General features: G+C 31.5%; 1 protein-coding gene across 1 annotated transcript; it reads left to right on the top strand.

Annotated features, from left to right (window-relative positions):
• The first annotated feature begins 638 nt into the window (after positions 1–638).
• BAG1 (BCL-2-associated athanogene 1) lies at positions 639–3,723 on the top strand. Its single transcript, XM_020365646.3, has 4 exons — positions 639–1,532; positions 1,878–2,134; positions 2,291–2,437; positions 3,026–3,723. Exons 1-4 carry the CDS (start codon positions 1,268–1,270, stop codon positions 3,443–3,445), a joined length of 1,089 nt encoding a protein of 362 aa, XP_020221235.1. The 5' UTR covers positions 639–1,267; the 3' UTR covers positions 3,446–3,723.
• The last annotated feature ends 11,049 nt before the right edge of the window (positions 3,724–14,772 follow it).

Here is a 14,772-nt window from a genome sequence, read left to right as displayed (position 1 = left end):
ATCTGTAATCGATTATTTTATTTTACTTTTAGAAAAAAATAACAAAGTCAATTTTTTTAAAGACCTATTAATCAAAACTTTAAATTTTAAGATCTATTAGTATAAATATTTACACGATCATTTAATAAAAAAAAATGTATAATTTTTTAAAGTAGTTATTATAGATGTAAGCAAACGTATTATATGACAACATATAATTCAACGAGAATGCAAAAATATCATTATATTTACATTAATTCCTATTTTATACGACTATATATAGGAGCTTTTTTAAGCGTAGAATAGGTTACTTTAATAGTTTGTACATGGAACATGCTATTAATTATCATAAGGCACTATAAATTAAAATTAAGTGCATGTTTGCTTTTGATTATTTCTTAAAGAATTAAAAAATATAAATTAACTACTTTCTAAAACAAATTAATTCAGACACGCACAAAGTCAAAATGATCTAAAATGAATAGAAAAAAAATAATTACAATTTGATGAGTGGCTCATGAAATGCTTCATTTTATTAGTTGGGCACAAGAAACAAAAGAATAATTGATCATATGATATTTTAAGGACAATTATTAAAAACCTTGATTATTTAAACTAATTAGTTAAATGTATAGTATATATGAATATCACAGGGTGTCAACATAGTTAGCTGGCCACTCGTTTTTATATTCATTTTTTTCTGTTTCCATTTCATTTCACCATTTTCTTCTCCCTTCGATTTCTCCAGAACACCAAGGGAGAATCAATTCCTCTTCCTTGCAATTCTTCACTCTCTAGATTCTTTTCTTTCCTCATCCTCTTCTCTTTCACCTCCTTCAGAAAAAATAGAAAAAAACACAGCTTCAGATTATTATTCTAGCTGTTCATATTTTTTGTTCAAGATTATTCTGTAAAATCCTCAAACTCACAGTTTCAGCCACATTTTACTCTAAAGATCTGTGCTTTGACCCTTGGCAGGTTCATCTTTTGATGGGGTTGGAGTAGTTCTTCCTAACAAGCCATTGATTAGTCCAACTTTCTCTTTCTCTCTCTAAATTGAAAGCTTTTGTTGTTTTTCTCCTGTGTCTTTCTCTCTCTTGCTGTGGAATGCTGGGTCAGAGATTTCTGAGACATGTTCTAGCAGGCTTTTGGTGAATTGGGTCACTGTGGTTTCTGTCATGGGTGGTAGAGAATCTGAGTTCTCAGAGATCTAAGCCTCTGTGGTCTTTTGTTCACCGCACACACACCCTTTTGTTGCATAGTTGTGAAAGTGAAAGAGTGAGAGAAGATGATGAGGATGAGGAATAGTAGTGGTAGCAGTAATAATCACAATAACAAGACAAATGGTCTTTCCTCCATCATGAATGGAGGCTCAACTGGTTGCAGAGGTGAGCCTGGCTCCAAGGAGTGGGAGATGAGGCCAGGTGGAATGCTGGTTCAGATGAGAACCGCTGACTCGGATCGGAACTCAGTGCTTGTTCCCACTATTAGAGTTAGGGTCAAGTATGGTTCAATTTACCATGAAGTCAACATTAGTTCCCAAGCTACATTTGGTAACTCCTACTTTTTTTTTTCCTTTCAATTTTAATGTTATTTGTCTCCTATGTTTTCCCTTTTGTTGGTTTTCTTTACCTTTTTCTTGTTAGACAAAACTCAGATACTTAATGTTTCATACAAGTTTCTTAGGTTCTTTGTTACTGTTCTCTAATTAGAATTAGAGTTTCATCTTGTTGATAAAGATTTGCATTAAATGTAAATATAGATCACTAAGATGAAGCTGCACTTCTAATTGGAGAACAATACCAAAAGCACTTGAGAAATTGTATCCAAGTTTTATCCTTTATTGTGTTGGTTACATTGGCTATTGTGTGCGTGTGTTTTAATACTTGGGATTGCAGGGGAGTTGAAGAAAATGCTGTCAGGGCTAACTGGGCTACACCATCAAGACCAAAAGCTGTTTTACAAAGACAAGGAGAGGGATTCAAAGGCTTTTCTTGACATAGTTGGGGTCAAGGACAAATCCAAGATAGTGCTAGTGGAAGACCCTATTAGTCAAGAGAAGAGGTTGTTGGAGATAAGGAAGAATGCTAAGATGGAGAAAGCTGCAAAGTCGATCTCAGAAATCAGCTTGGAAGTAGATAGGCTTGCAGGGCGGGTATGTAATATGGTTGTTATTGTTATCATTATTGTTACTATTTTTTTTTTTTTTGGAGTTTTTTCTTTTTCATTTTCAATAACTTAATTATGAATGAGGTGGATTGTATTAAATGCTCGAGTGGTTGGGAGCTGATTATTGATTGGAATTGGTTAGGTATCAGCCTTTGAGACAATTATTAGCAAAGGTGGGAAAGTTGCGGAAACAGATGTGCTTAGTCTGATTGAGCTATTGATGAATCAATTGCTGAAATTGGATGGCATAATGGCTGATGGGGACGTGAAATTGCAGAGGAAAATGCAGGTAATGTTAAATACTTGGATGCATTTTGCTCATTTTGTTAGTTCTCGAATTGCATTGGTCATGCACTCATGGTTCCAATGGTAGTGAAACATTTTGAAGGTAAAAAGGGTAAAAAAGTATCTTGAAAGCTCTGGATTTGCTGAAAGTTAAGAATTCTGTGTCTAGAAGTACCAATGGAGAGCATGCCTGAGTGCAGCCTCAACAAAAGCATTCAAATGTATTAGATACTCCCTCTGACAAAATGGCTAAATGACTGCTGTTTAAAGTTTTTACATAGATATTAAGAATAATAAATGTATCACTTTTTGATACAATTTTATTAAAATAGTCCTACCTCTCCATAAATGTATTACTTTTAATTGTAAGGTTGAAGAATTTATGAGAAGGCAAATTAGAAAAACCAAATTTAATATTACATTGAAAATTGAGAACATAAGTCATTTTGGTACTTTTTTTCAATTGCTATAATTGCAACCATTTTGGGACGGAGGAGTCCTTGGATGCATTTTGCTCATTTTGTGTTATTAGTTCTCAAATTGCATTTGACTATGCACTCATGGTTCTAATGATAGTGAAAACATTTTGAAGGTGAAAAGGGTTCAAAAGTATGTTGAAACTTTGGATTTGCTGAAAGTTAAGAATTCCATGCCTAGTAGCAATGGAGGGCATGCCCCAGTGCAGCCTCAACAGAAGCATTCAAATGGGCAACAACAAAAGCATTCAAATGGACATAATCATAGGTTAGCACCAATTCAGGAGCAGCAACAAGAGCAAGCAAGGAACTCAAATGGGAATTCTCTAGCACTTTACCAAGACCAACAACAACAGCAACCCTCAAGGAATTCCACTTCAGGAGTTGTCGTAACCACAAATTGGGAATTGTTTGATTCTGTCCCACCATTGATCCCTGTGCCATCCACATCCACATCCACATCCCCACCCCCACACCCCTCAGTGACCAATAATAATTCAGGTCCTCCCAAGTTCAATTGGGAATTCTTCGACTAAGTACACTACACCGCGTGCTTCTGCTTGTGTGGATGTGATTTGGGTTTGTCTTCCACTTGAGTGTTATTATATGTTTTACATTCTTTTCTGTATTTAGATTTGTTTAGCAACCCCCTATAATCTGTCATTTACTTCACAAATAAATGGGGTTGCTATGATAGTGATTATCATAAAAAAAAAAAAATTACATTTCTGTGATTCTGGTGTCCACCGAATTCATTTACCAAATGTATGGGCCTATTTTTGATGGATATATGTAATATTATTATAATTCAGCATTTGTAGCTTTGTCATTGGAAGCATTAGGATTTAACCACATATTAGTGAAAGTTAAATTTCTGAGTTTAAAACATTTTTATACAATCATTCAATTACAACTATCATATATCATAAATTTATTGATTTTTTATGATACTTTTCTTGAAAGTCATATTTATAATAATTATTTTATTTGTTTCAGTGTAAAAACTTTTTCACTGTTATAGTGACCAGCATCACTATTAAACATGCCTTCGATACAGGTTTTGTTGTATTCCTTGTTGTAGCAGCATTGTACCATTGGTTGATGGCATGATAACAATTTTTCAGTTTCTTAACTTCTTGTGGGGGCTACAACTGAGAAAAAGACTAGCATCTATTAAAGTGTTTTACTAATCCATCCAATGATAGGAAGCCAAGTCCAAAAAGTGCTTCAAAAGAAGAGAAGAAGAAATGATAACTATGGATTAGAAATTACTATTAATAAATGAGAAAGTGCGCTAATGTTACCGTTTATGCACACAGGCTTTTCCACATTTAGAAACTTCCCTTCTTTGGCCTCAAGCAAAGGCCTTGAGGCTTGACATGAGTGAAGAACAAGCCTGTTTTCGCCTGCTACGCTTGCTGCACTGCAATTTAAACTGGTTATAATTCATGCAATGATTATGTAGTAGAGGGCATTAACATTTGTCCTAGTAAGCCTACAAAATCATCAACTTTTTTGTAGGTAATGATCGTAATATTACAATAGTGTGGAAGAAAGCAATCCTCTCCGGGAATGACAACTGCATAAATAATCATGTTTGAACTTGAAATAACAAAGTACAAGGCTCATGCTAATGCTAGTTGGTTCGCATGGTCAGACTTCTATTCCTACAAAGTTAGAATTTCATCATAAATCTTCACCGAAACCGGTCTTGCTTTAACTTTACATGGGAGGAATTTTGCTATCGAGTGATAGAAAAGGATTATATTGCATTGTTTTAAAAAATTAAGGGGTTAAATTAGATCGTTTAATAATAAAGAAATCAAATCAAATAAATTAAATAAAATGGGAGATAAAAAAGTAATTTAACATAATCTAATATAAAATTATTTAATATTTAAATTTTTTTTATCTATTAGAATTACAATGATAACACTAAAGTTTGAATCAAAGATCTTGTACATACTACTTAAAGTCCCTCTATCACTAGTTTGACCTTAAAGATTCTATTTAATACTTATCTAATACACATTAAAATCAATGTTGTGACATTGACATAAGTACCAAATCGCTCAATTAACGATAGTGATAAGTAAAGTCGTTTGTATGATGTAATAATTAGATATTAATAGTATAATTATGTTGACTACAAATATTGAGAAATTGAGTATCCAAATCAAAAGACAATTACAAAGAAATTAATAAAGAATAAAGTAAGAAAATTAGTTTAGGAAATTTATAGAACACTTGATACACTTGATGAACACAAAAAACTTAGTCTGTATCGAATGAATGAAATTGTTGGGGTTTAACTTTGCCAGACTTCCTAACATACAATGTATTCCTATTCAATTAAGCCTATGTAAGCATCAACCCACAAATTTATCTCAACCTTAATTCTTTAAGTTAAAAGACCCTAAATCTTTTGGTTGTACTATCAATCCCTCAAATTAGCATAACCATGCAACTTGCATAAGAAAAAGGTTAATGACACCAATTATCTTTACCATATCCTTAGGCATGAATAAAGTTGGTTGCCTTCATCAATTTACAATTCAAAAGAATTTCCCAATTACAATTTGAATCATATAATCATGTAAATAGTTGACCAGGCAATAAACAAGCATTCAGCATGAAGAAAAACAATAACAATACTTTTATTAAATAGAAACTAGCATAACTATTACATGAAAGTAGATCTAATTACATTAGAAACTAGCATAACTATTACATGAAATAGATCTAATTACATTAGAAACTAGCATAACTATTACATGAAAGTAGATCTAATTACATTAGATCTCAACAAAGAAAGATTTAGCCACTCATAATCACGGGGGAAAGAAGCAACTGAAAGTGAAACGATAGAAAATAAATCTCTCAACATCATAACCATCGCCCAACATTTTAATTGTCTTGTTTATTCAATACATAATGTTTTAGACAAATTCTAAGTAAGGTCGGGCAAATTTTTTTCCCTACTCCAAACTGACCAAGTCAAGCTTAATTTGGAGAAAGCAAATGTTTTGAAATAGGCCAATGAGTAATTGAGTTAAAAAATTCAGTTTAGGACAGGTTTATGCAGTCGAGCTCAAGTTTTTTTTAATATTTTTTTCAACCCTCCATATCCGAACACCAACGCTTATGTGTCTAGATTCATTAATCTAGTTGTTCACTCTTCTCTCTTTTCCATTCTATTTTCAGTCTCCATTCCTTCTCTACTCCATCCGTTCTCTCTTGTCTCCATGGTCGCTCAATCCTTTATCTCCTTTCTCTTTTCCTCTTTAATGACAACTATATTCATCTTTTCTCCCAAATGTTGTAAATGGATGATGCCATTTGCTATCCGTTTGGATTGCTTATGGTTGCCAACAACATCCAGATGATATTTTGTGGTTGTCAAGAACAAGATCCAAGCAATGAAATTCTTCTTATTTTTTGCATCCTTTATTTTGGTTTTCATTGTGATTAGTACGAATAGGTTTACATGTTGAAAAAGTTTCTACCTTTAACATGAAAAAGAAGATATGTACCTCATTTCTCTGCTCTTTGTTTTCAATGAGGTGTTTTTAGAGAGAAACCCTAATAATTGCCAAATATACATACATATTTGTGGAAAAAAGATAGACACTAGAAGGGGGGTTGAATAACGTATATAAAAAATTTGTACTTTTTGAATAGTGAAGTGGTAACGCCAACTGTAGAGAGTGCAAAAGAAAAGACAGATGAAACATACAGTAATTTTTATATTAGTTCGTCTCAATCATTAAGACCACGTCTAGTTCTTAATCTACTCAAATTGAGTTCCACTATCTTTAAAAAGATAAAAGTGTTCTTTTAAGAAGTCGCTTCTGGCTTAAACCCTAGTGTTCTTTGAATTGCCACTTCATGCAATCTACCCAAGTATTTTTTCAACATAAAGTTTCTCCAAACTTTAACACAAACTATTTTTTTACAGTCAAGCCTCGTCAAGTTTCAACACAAGTATTCTTTTATAGTCAAACCTCTTCAAACTCAAACGAATATTCTTTTATAGACAAACCCCTCCAGGCTCAACCCTATAACAACATTTATATCTGGGTAAAGTTTTACAAATGTTATTTCGTCTTCCAAACAAGATGTGATACAACCAAATAAGAACAAATGTCTTTACAAAAAGAATGAATAAATATTTGTACAAAATTTTCTCTTTTTCGTCGTCAAATCATCGTCCACTTCTGCTTTCTGATCTTGCAGTTCTTTATATAGAGGATTGGATGAAGATGATCGTTGCAAAACAATTTGCTTCATTTGTTAAGGAATCGGTTAGTCATGTACTACACTTTAACAGATTTGTGAGCTCTAATGGGTTCTCTTTATTATTAAGGAACCGTTTAGTTATGCACAAAATAATTGCTACTTATGATAAATAATACGTAATTAAGACTTTATGAGGCAAGAATGTATGTTTTGTCTGATGATACATCATCTGTATGAAGGTTTTCATCTTATGCATTGTCTGATTTGTATTTTACAAAAATATTTCCTTTTAGAAAAAATTCTCTATTTGTTATCATTATAACTTGAAAGCTTAATAGATCTAAAATTGTCTTTTGACCTAACACATATCCTATTTAATTTAGGAAATTATTAATATATTTTATGCATATAAATCTTATTTTTTTACGACAAAATACTTAGTCAAGAGTTAATTTTAATTTTATGATTTAATTGTTAAATACTATGTAATTTTAATATTTTTCTTTGTTGAGATATAACACAGGGAGAAATAATTTGGAAGCTACGAATTTCAAAGAGGAACCACTACTTCGAGCTTCATAGAAGACCTCTCTAAGCTAGAAAAATTCATTTAGAGTGATCAAATCATCACTTAAAGTGAGAAACAATTGAAAAAATCCCTGGAGGATCACATAAGCTTGCTCAAAGAAAACTACTTGACCATTATGAGCGAGCTAGTGCTCTGAGTGAGCCAAAACAAAGAGCATCACTAGAGCACGCATATGCTTGCTTAGAGTGGGCCATATGGGTGCTCTCAACAAGTATATTTGACCTAAAAGTCTATTAAAAAATATTACAAAAATAGAATCTCTAGGAGGTATCTATATCCATTCTTACTTTTAAAAACACAATTTTAAAGAGATTAGAGAGTTATTGTGAGATTAATCTTGTAATCATAGGCTTGTCAAAGGTCCTTCTTCTCTTATGTAATCCTTAATCATAAGTGACTAAGTTATCTACTATTGGAGATTGGTGTAACTGTTGTACTCATATAATCTTCCTTGTTCTTATTCAATATATTATTTTTATTCATTTAATCGCTTTTACTTTGTTCTTAATGGGTGCTTTGGCCAATGCATGATTTAATAATTTTAACCAAGATTGGGAAAACTTTTTAGAATTACAATCTAGGTAAAATGCTCATAATATTTTTTACTGAGAAATCGAGATAAATCTTATCAATTGACTTTTGGTCTTTGACCTTAATGTATAATTGTTTAACAAAAGTTACCAAGAAATTGGAAATTCTCTTAAACAACTTAGAATTTTTCGTCTAAGGAATTATGATTTAAATATAATAATGAATTGTCAAATTAATTGAATAATTATAATGTTGAATGAAAAGTAGGAAAGATTTACATGGAGAAGATTAATAAAATCAATCTCTGATGACTGCTCTCATCATTATATAAATTCAAAATCTTTATTGCTTTTGTTACATGCTTTTCTATAAATTTTCGTATTTCATTCTAAACAATTTTAAATTCCTTTTATTCATGTATTTAATATCAAAATTATATTAAACAATTATAAATTAAAGTTAATGTGAATTTGATACTTGGACTTTTATCATTTTTACTACTTGCGACAATTATTATATTTGCTAAATGTGTATCAAATCCATACTCTTTTTTTCTGCACTTGAATTTTTCTTTTCATAAATTTTCATTGCATGTCTTCTTTTTGAACCTTTTTCTTTGGTTGAAAATGTTGAGGTCTAAAGAGCTTGAAACCGTTCAATTTGTCCGTAACCTTTTTTATCCGCTACCTAATTAAACCAATGTCTAGCTACGTCAGTCAGAAATAGATCTAATTCTATTAATGATTGAGTTGGCTCAGATAAAGAGTTTTGGACTTGAATCCGATTGAACCTGACCATTGCTCAAGTCTAATCCTAAACCAAAATTAAAAATATCTATTTAAAGCTATGATCCAATAGGGGTTCAAGCTCCAAAACTAAATAAAATGAAAATTTGAAGTTGATCATCGTAGGAATCAATGTATAGGTGTATGAATTTCTTACACAGGGTTACAACCTAAGCAACTTCAATATTTAGTAATTTGATATAACTAGTATTGTCTTTTTTCCCCTTAAACTTATATGGTACTAAAAGAAATACTAACAATTTTTTTTTTAAATTCTAAAAGACTTAAACAATATTAAAACTTCTTTTAGATTTATGTAATGTTATTAAATACTATGTTAAATATACTTGTAAATATTGTTATTGTCGAAAAGAAAATTTTCAATTTTTTTAAGATTCAATTTGAAAGTGAGACATTGAAATGGCTTAATTATTAGACTTTAATTAATAATTTTGCACTTCAAATATTTATAAATATAAAATAAAATCAATAAACCTTATTAGTGAAGATTCAAATATAAAATTTGTGGCCGCGAAAATTTGAGACAACATTGACGGTTGATGACATGATAACAAATGACAACTGATAAAAATACTCGTATCTATTAAATGATTATTTAACTAATCCTCCAATGATAGGAAGCCAAGTCCAAAAAGTGTTTTGGAAGCAGAGAAGATGAAATGATAACTGTGGATAGAAATTACTATTAATAAATCAAAAAAGTTCGCTAATGTTAACCTTTCTTCAGAGGTTATTCCATTTGGAGACTTCCCTTCTTTGACCTCAAGCAAAGTGGTGGGAATGGAGGAGTGAAGAACAAGACTGTTTCAGTCTACTAACCTTGCTGCATTGCAATTTAAACTAATGATTATAATTCATGCAATGATTGCATAGTAGAGGGCATTAACATTTGTCCTAGTAAGCCTATGGAATCATAAACTTTTTTGTGGGTAATGATCGCAATACACAAATGTAGAAGAAAGCAATCCTTCTAGGGAATGACATATATATGCAAACACAATCTTATATGAACTTAAAATAGCAAAGTACAAGGTTCATGCTAAGGGTGGTTGGTTCACATGGGACTTCTGTTTCTTCCAAGTTAGGACTTAGAGTTCACTTTTTCAACGATTTGTTAAATGATGAGAGTAATAATATATTATTAATCTTTCTTGAGATGGGGTATATTAAGTTTACATGCATTGGGGAGGAATTTTTTACTAATTTAAAACTTTTATTTATGAAAAATATTAATCACACTTTTTTCCTTGCCACAAGTATTTCTTGCTCATTATAGTAACTAGATGTTCAGCTGGGGTAAATCCTAAACATATGTATATATATATTATATTTTAAAGAAATTAAATTTATGTTAAATTATTATATTTAATAAATATAAAATAAATTGAAATAGTAAATACACATAATAATTATATGGAATATATATATATATATATATATATATATATATATATTTATCACAAATTAGAAAAACTTTAAAATATTAAATGTTTGTTTTGATTTTAATTTTCCAAGTTCATTGTGTTATTAACATGATTCATAGACAAATTAAAACACCTAATCTTTCATATTTTAGTTATATTAATATCATTTAATTATAAGATACTAAATGAAATTAAAGATACAAAATAATAAACATTATAGTACTAACAAAAATGTCATAATATTTATAAAAAATGCATTATTATAATTGAGAGGACATATATTGTAATATTGTAATTAGGTAAGCTAAGTAAGTTGTGAGGGTCTTTGGTTAGAGGTTTAGTTGACCTTGAGAGGGAAATGTATATAAGGTTTTGTTTTGACTTGAGCTTTATAAGTTCATAATTTTTAGACCTTAAAGAGAGGAACACTGACCTGTTTCTTCTCTTCTTCTTCCTAGATCCCTATGATCCATGAGGATTGTTGTTGGACAATGGGTCCAAAGCATTTAAAGGACGAGAATCTGAGTTAAGTGGTGCAAAGATGGTGGAGGTCGGAAGCTGGAAGCCTCTTTTCTTCTTCCTCTCTTTCTCTTTCGAAAAGCTTAGAATCGAGGTAAGAGAAGTTAGGATGAATGGTTGATTGAATTATTGTGTTTTATGTGAGAAGGAATATCAATTGTTATGAATTAGAGGATTTTCATATTTGAAGGTTGTGTTGGTAGGGTTTTTGTTGTTCTTGATGTGGTTGAGATGATTTTGATGATCTTGACAAATTTTGTATTTGCATGTGTTGGTTTTGGGGCAAAATGAGTTTTTGGGAAAGTGTATATATGAATGATTGAGTTTCATGCATGAATTGATGTATGGGTTGGGTGGACTTTTGGATGATTGAAGTGTTTTGCTAGGTTGATGTTCTTGAGCTTTGAATCAACATATTTTATGGGTTTGATCGCTTAAAGTGCCCATGGGGGTCATTCCAAGCGAGCCTGGGTGGTTTCTCAAAGATACTCTTTGACTTGGGTCACTTAGAGCGAGCTTTTAGGCGCTTTGAGTGAATTTTGGTCACTTAGAGTGATTTTGGGGTCGCTTCAAGCGAGCTTAGGTGATTTCTTAGAGATGCTCTCTGATTTGGGTCACTTATAGTAGTTTTTGGATGCTTTAAGCAATTTTTGGCCAATCAAAGTGAGTCGTTGGTCGCTCCAAGTGAGCTTGGGATATTTTTCAGAGATGCTCTCTATCTTGGGTTGCTTAAAGTGATTTTTTGGGCACTTTGAGCAAATTTTGGCCGCTCAAAGCAAGTTGTTGGTAACTCCGAGTGAGTTGACCTCACTTAAAAAAAATATTGTCTTGTTTAAGCAAGCATATGGTCGAATTTGCTTTTGTATTCTTCATGAATGTTGTATCTCTGGGTGCTAGATTTTCAATGGCTTTGGAATCACCTAAAAAAGAGCTCTAGAACTCTAATTATGATATTTTTAGTGAGTAAAGGTAAATTTGTCATCATTTAGAAAAACTGTTATGATTTTTATAATTTTCAATATAGTAGATGATGGAGTTAGAACTTGAAGTCTGTATAAGAGTTGTAGATAATCTTTTTAGCTTTCATATGAGATAAAAATGAGTTTTATTGGAGTAGTGTAACTCCCTATGTATTATTTTATGTGAAAGTTGTCAATGTATGATAGTTAATTATAATAAGTTGTATGTTGATACATGCTATATGATGAACATGAATAGATGTTTTGAGTTCTATTGCATGTTGTATGGTGTATAATGATGGTTCTACATATGTTGGTTGGATATGACATATGTAGATGTTTGTGTGTTGTTAGATGATGATGAGTATATGTATGTTGTACATATGTATGATTATGATTTTGGAGACCAATGATATTCCTTGTATGGATGATGTTGTTGATCTCTATATGTATCGACAAGATGTGACGCATAGAGATGATGTATGGTGAGGTGTGGATGCTAAAAATGCGGTATGACATTAAAACATGTTGGCCAATTTTGGACTTGAAGAAAGGAAATTAATTTGAAAACTAAAGATCCCATATAGAGAATCTTGGAGAGGGACTTGTGAAGTAGATTTTGATTTCTATCACACTAATTATTACTTGTAAATTCAAAGCTTGAATGATCAAACATGTTAAATATTTTATGTAAGCGGTAAATTAAACTTAAGTAACCAAAATCAAGTTAAACTTAAGGAAAACAGATATGAGAAACAGTTGGGATTAAATTTCATCAATCTCCCTCCTATGTATTCCTAATGATTTTTGCAAATGATTCCATTACTCATTGCCATTGATTTCTCTATATTCATTAATAGCCAATTCCTTGACATAAGAAATTCTAAGATATTTAACTCAATGAATGGTTCCTCACTTCATTAAGCTAAACATCTTGCGTTAAAACCAGAACTTGTTACAACTATTAATTTCAAAACCATTCCTGACTTTCAAAATTAATAGGTGATTTGTTTCAAATCTAGATTCAGAAAACGTTTTCCAACCAAATTCTAAATCCGAGATCAAAGATAAATGATCAGTTTATCAAAACATTAAGAATAGAATACAAATCACTGGCACTGAATAATAAATAATATGTATATAAGAATCAAAAAGGAATACACAAGAGTTCAACAATTACATTCAATCCCAACCCTAGAGCTTTAGCTCTCCATAGAAGAAATCACAAGATGGAAATAGCTAGAAGAAAGGTAGAAGAAGAGAGATTGATCCTAAGAATCATGTTCCCACAAGCTCCAAGGTGCTCTGTTTCGTTTCTTTTCCTCTGTTCTTTGCTCATGTTACTTCTTTGGATTTTCTCTCTCTTCTGCCCTTTTATAGTTGCTGGATTCAAAATAGAGTAGGCAAGAAAGAGAAGGAACCGCTCAGCACCTGGAAATGGTTGAGCGGATTGAAGAATCATTCAACATGAAGTAATCTGAAGGGCTGAGCCCTTTTTATCCGTTGAGCGCTTGGGAGACTCCTTCACCCTTAAGTAATCCAAAGGGCTGAGCCCTTTTTCCTCTACTCCATTAATTGCTTGCAGCCTTAAAAGTGCTCAATCCTTTAAAAGAGCTGAGTCGTTTGCTTCCAGAAACTCTTCCTTGTTCCAATCTTCAAAATCTGCAAAATAAATGGAAATTTTGATAAGAAAAATGATCACTCCACATAATGACTTCAATTAAGAGCCCCTTTTTAATTCTATATGTATTTGCCATAATTTTATCATTATATCCAAAAAATTTGTGCTAGATAAATGTCTTAAATTAATATTTCATTAGACCAATTAGACACTTATCAAGGTGCTTGGGTAAGCCATTATTGGAAAGCATTCCTTGAGTAGGTATGTCTCTTGGAGTGGCTTTTGAGGTGTGTTCAATCTCCTCTAAGTCTTGAGTTAGTGGTTGAGTAAGGAAGGAAGTCGAAGGCTACAACTCTTAACCAAGTATCTAGGAAGGTTGCATGGTTCTTTGAGGATGACTAGTGGGATAACTCCATATGTGACTTGGTAATGCATACCAAGGTCATGGTATGCCTATACCTAGCTATACTACTCCTAACGGTACAATCAGACTTCCCTAGTGTAAGTGACGAGACCTGAGAAATTAGAGGAAGGATTGGTATCCCAATTTGCTATGCTCGAGCTGACGCTTCAAGCATGAAAATGATTAGGTTAGTTCGGTGGGTGAAAATCACTTAGACTAAGACTATTCATGTTGTTAGAAGATCTTTGTAGATGAACACGTGAAAATACATTGGTTGATGTGTTTGTAAATGATGCGGCGTTGAGGTGTGTGTTCATATATATATATATATATATATATATATATATATATATATATATATATATATATGACACGTTCTCTCAATTAATCTTGAATGTTATAGTGGGTTAGTTTTCGCTGCTAGTGATAGAGATTCTATTGAGTGTGACAATCATGGCAGGTCATTACATATATTATTATTCTTATTCTATAATTGTAAAATTTTCCTTTCTAAACCAATTCAAAAATAATTCAATTAAAAAGACTAATTATATAATTCTTATAATATAATATTTATTAGTAGATTCATTAAAATTATTTAATTCATACTCAATTACATATTTTAGTGTGTGAAGTTTAATTATTATTTTCAAACCATTAAAAATAAAGGTAGAAAAAAATTATAATAAAAGATGTTATTTAGAACCAAACCTACTTTTAATCATTTTTCTAGAATATTTGATAAACAAATTTTTGTACCTTATCAAACAAC

This window comes from Cajanus cajan, chromosome 1, assembly GCF_000230855.2.
Source record: "Cajanus cajan strain Asha chromosome 1, NIPB_CcT2T_4, whole genome shotgun sequence".
NCBI lineage: Eukaryota > Viridiplantae > Streptophyta > Magnoliopsida > Fabales > Fabaceae > Cajanus > Cajanus cajan.
Note: the sequence above shows the minus strand (reverse complement) of the source record. Positions and strands in the feature narration are given on the sequence as shown.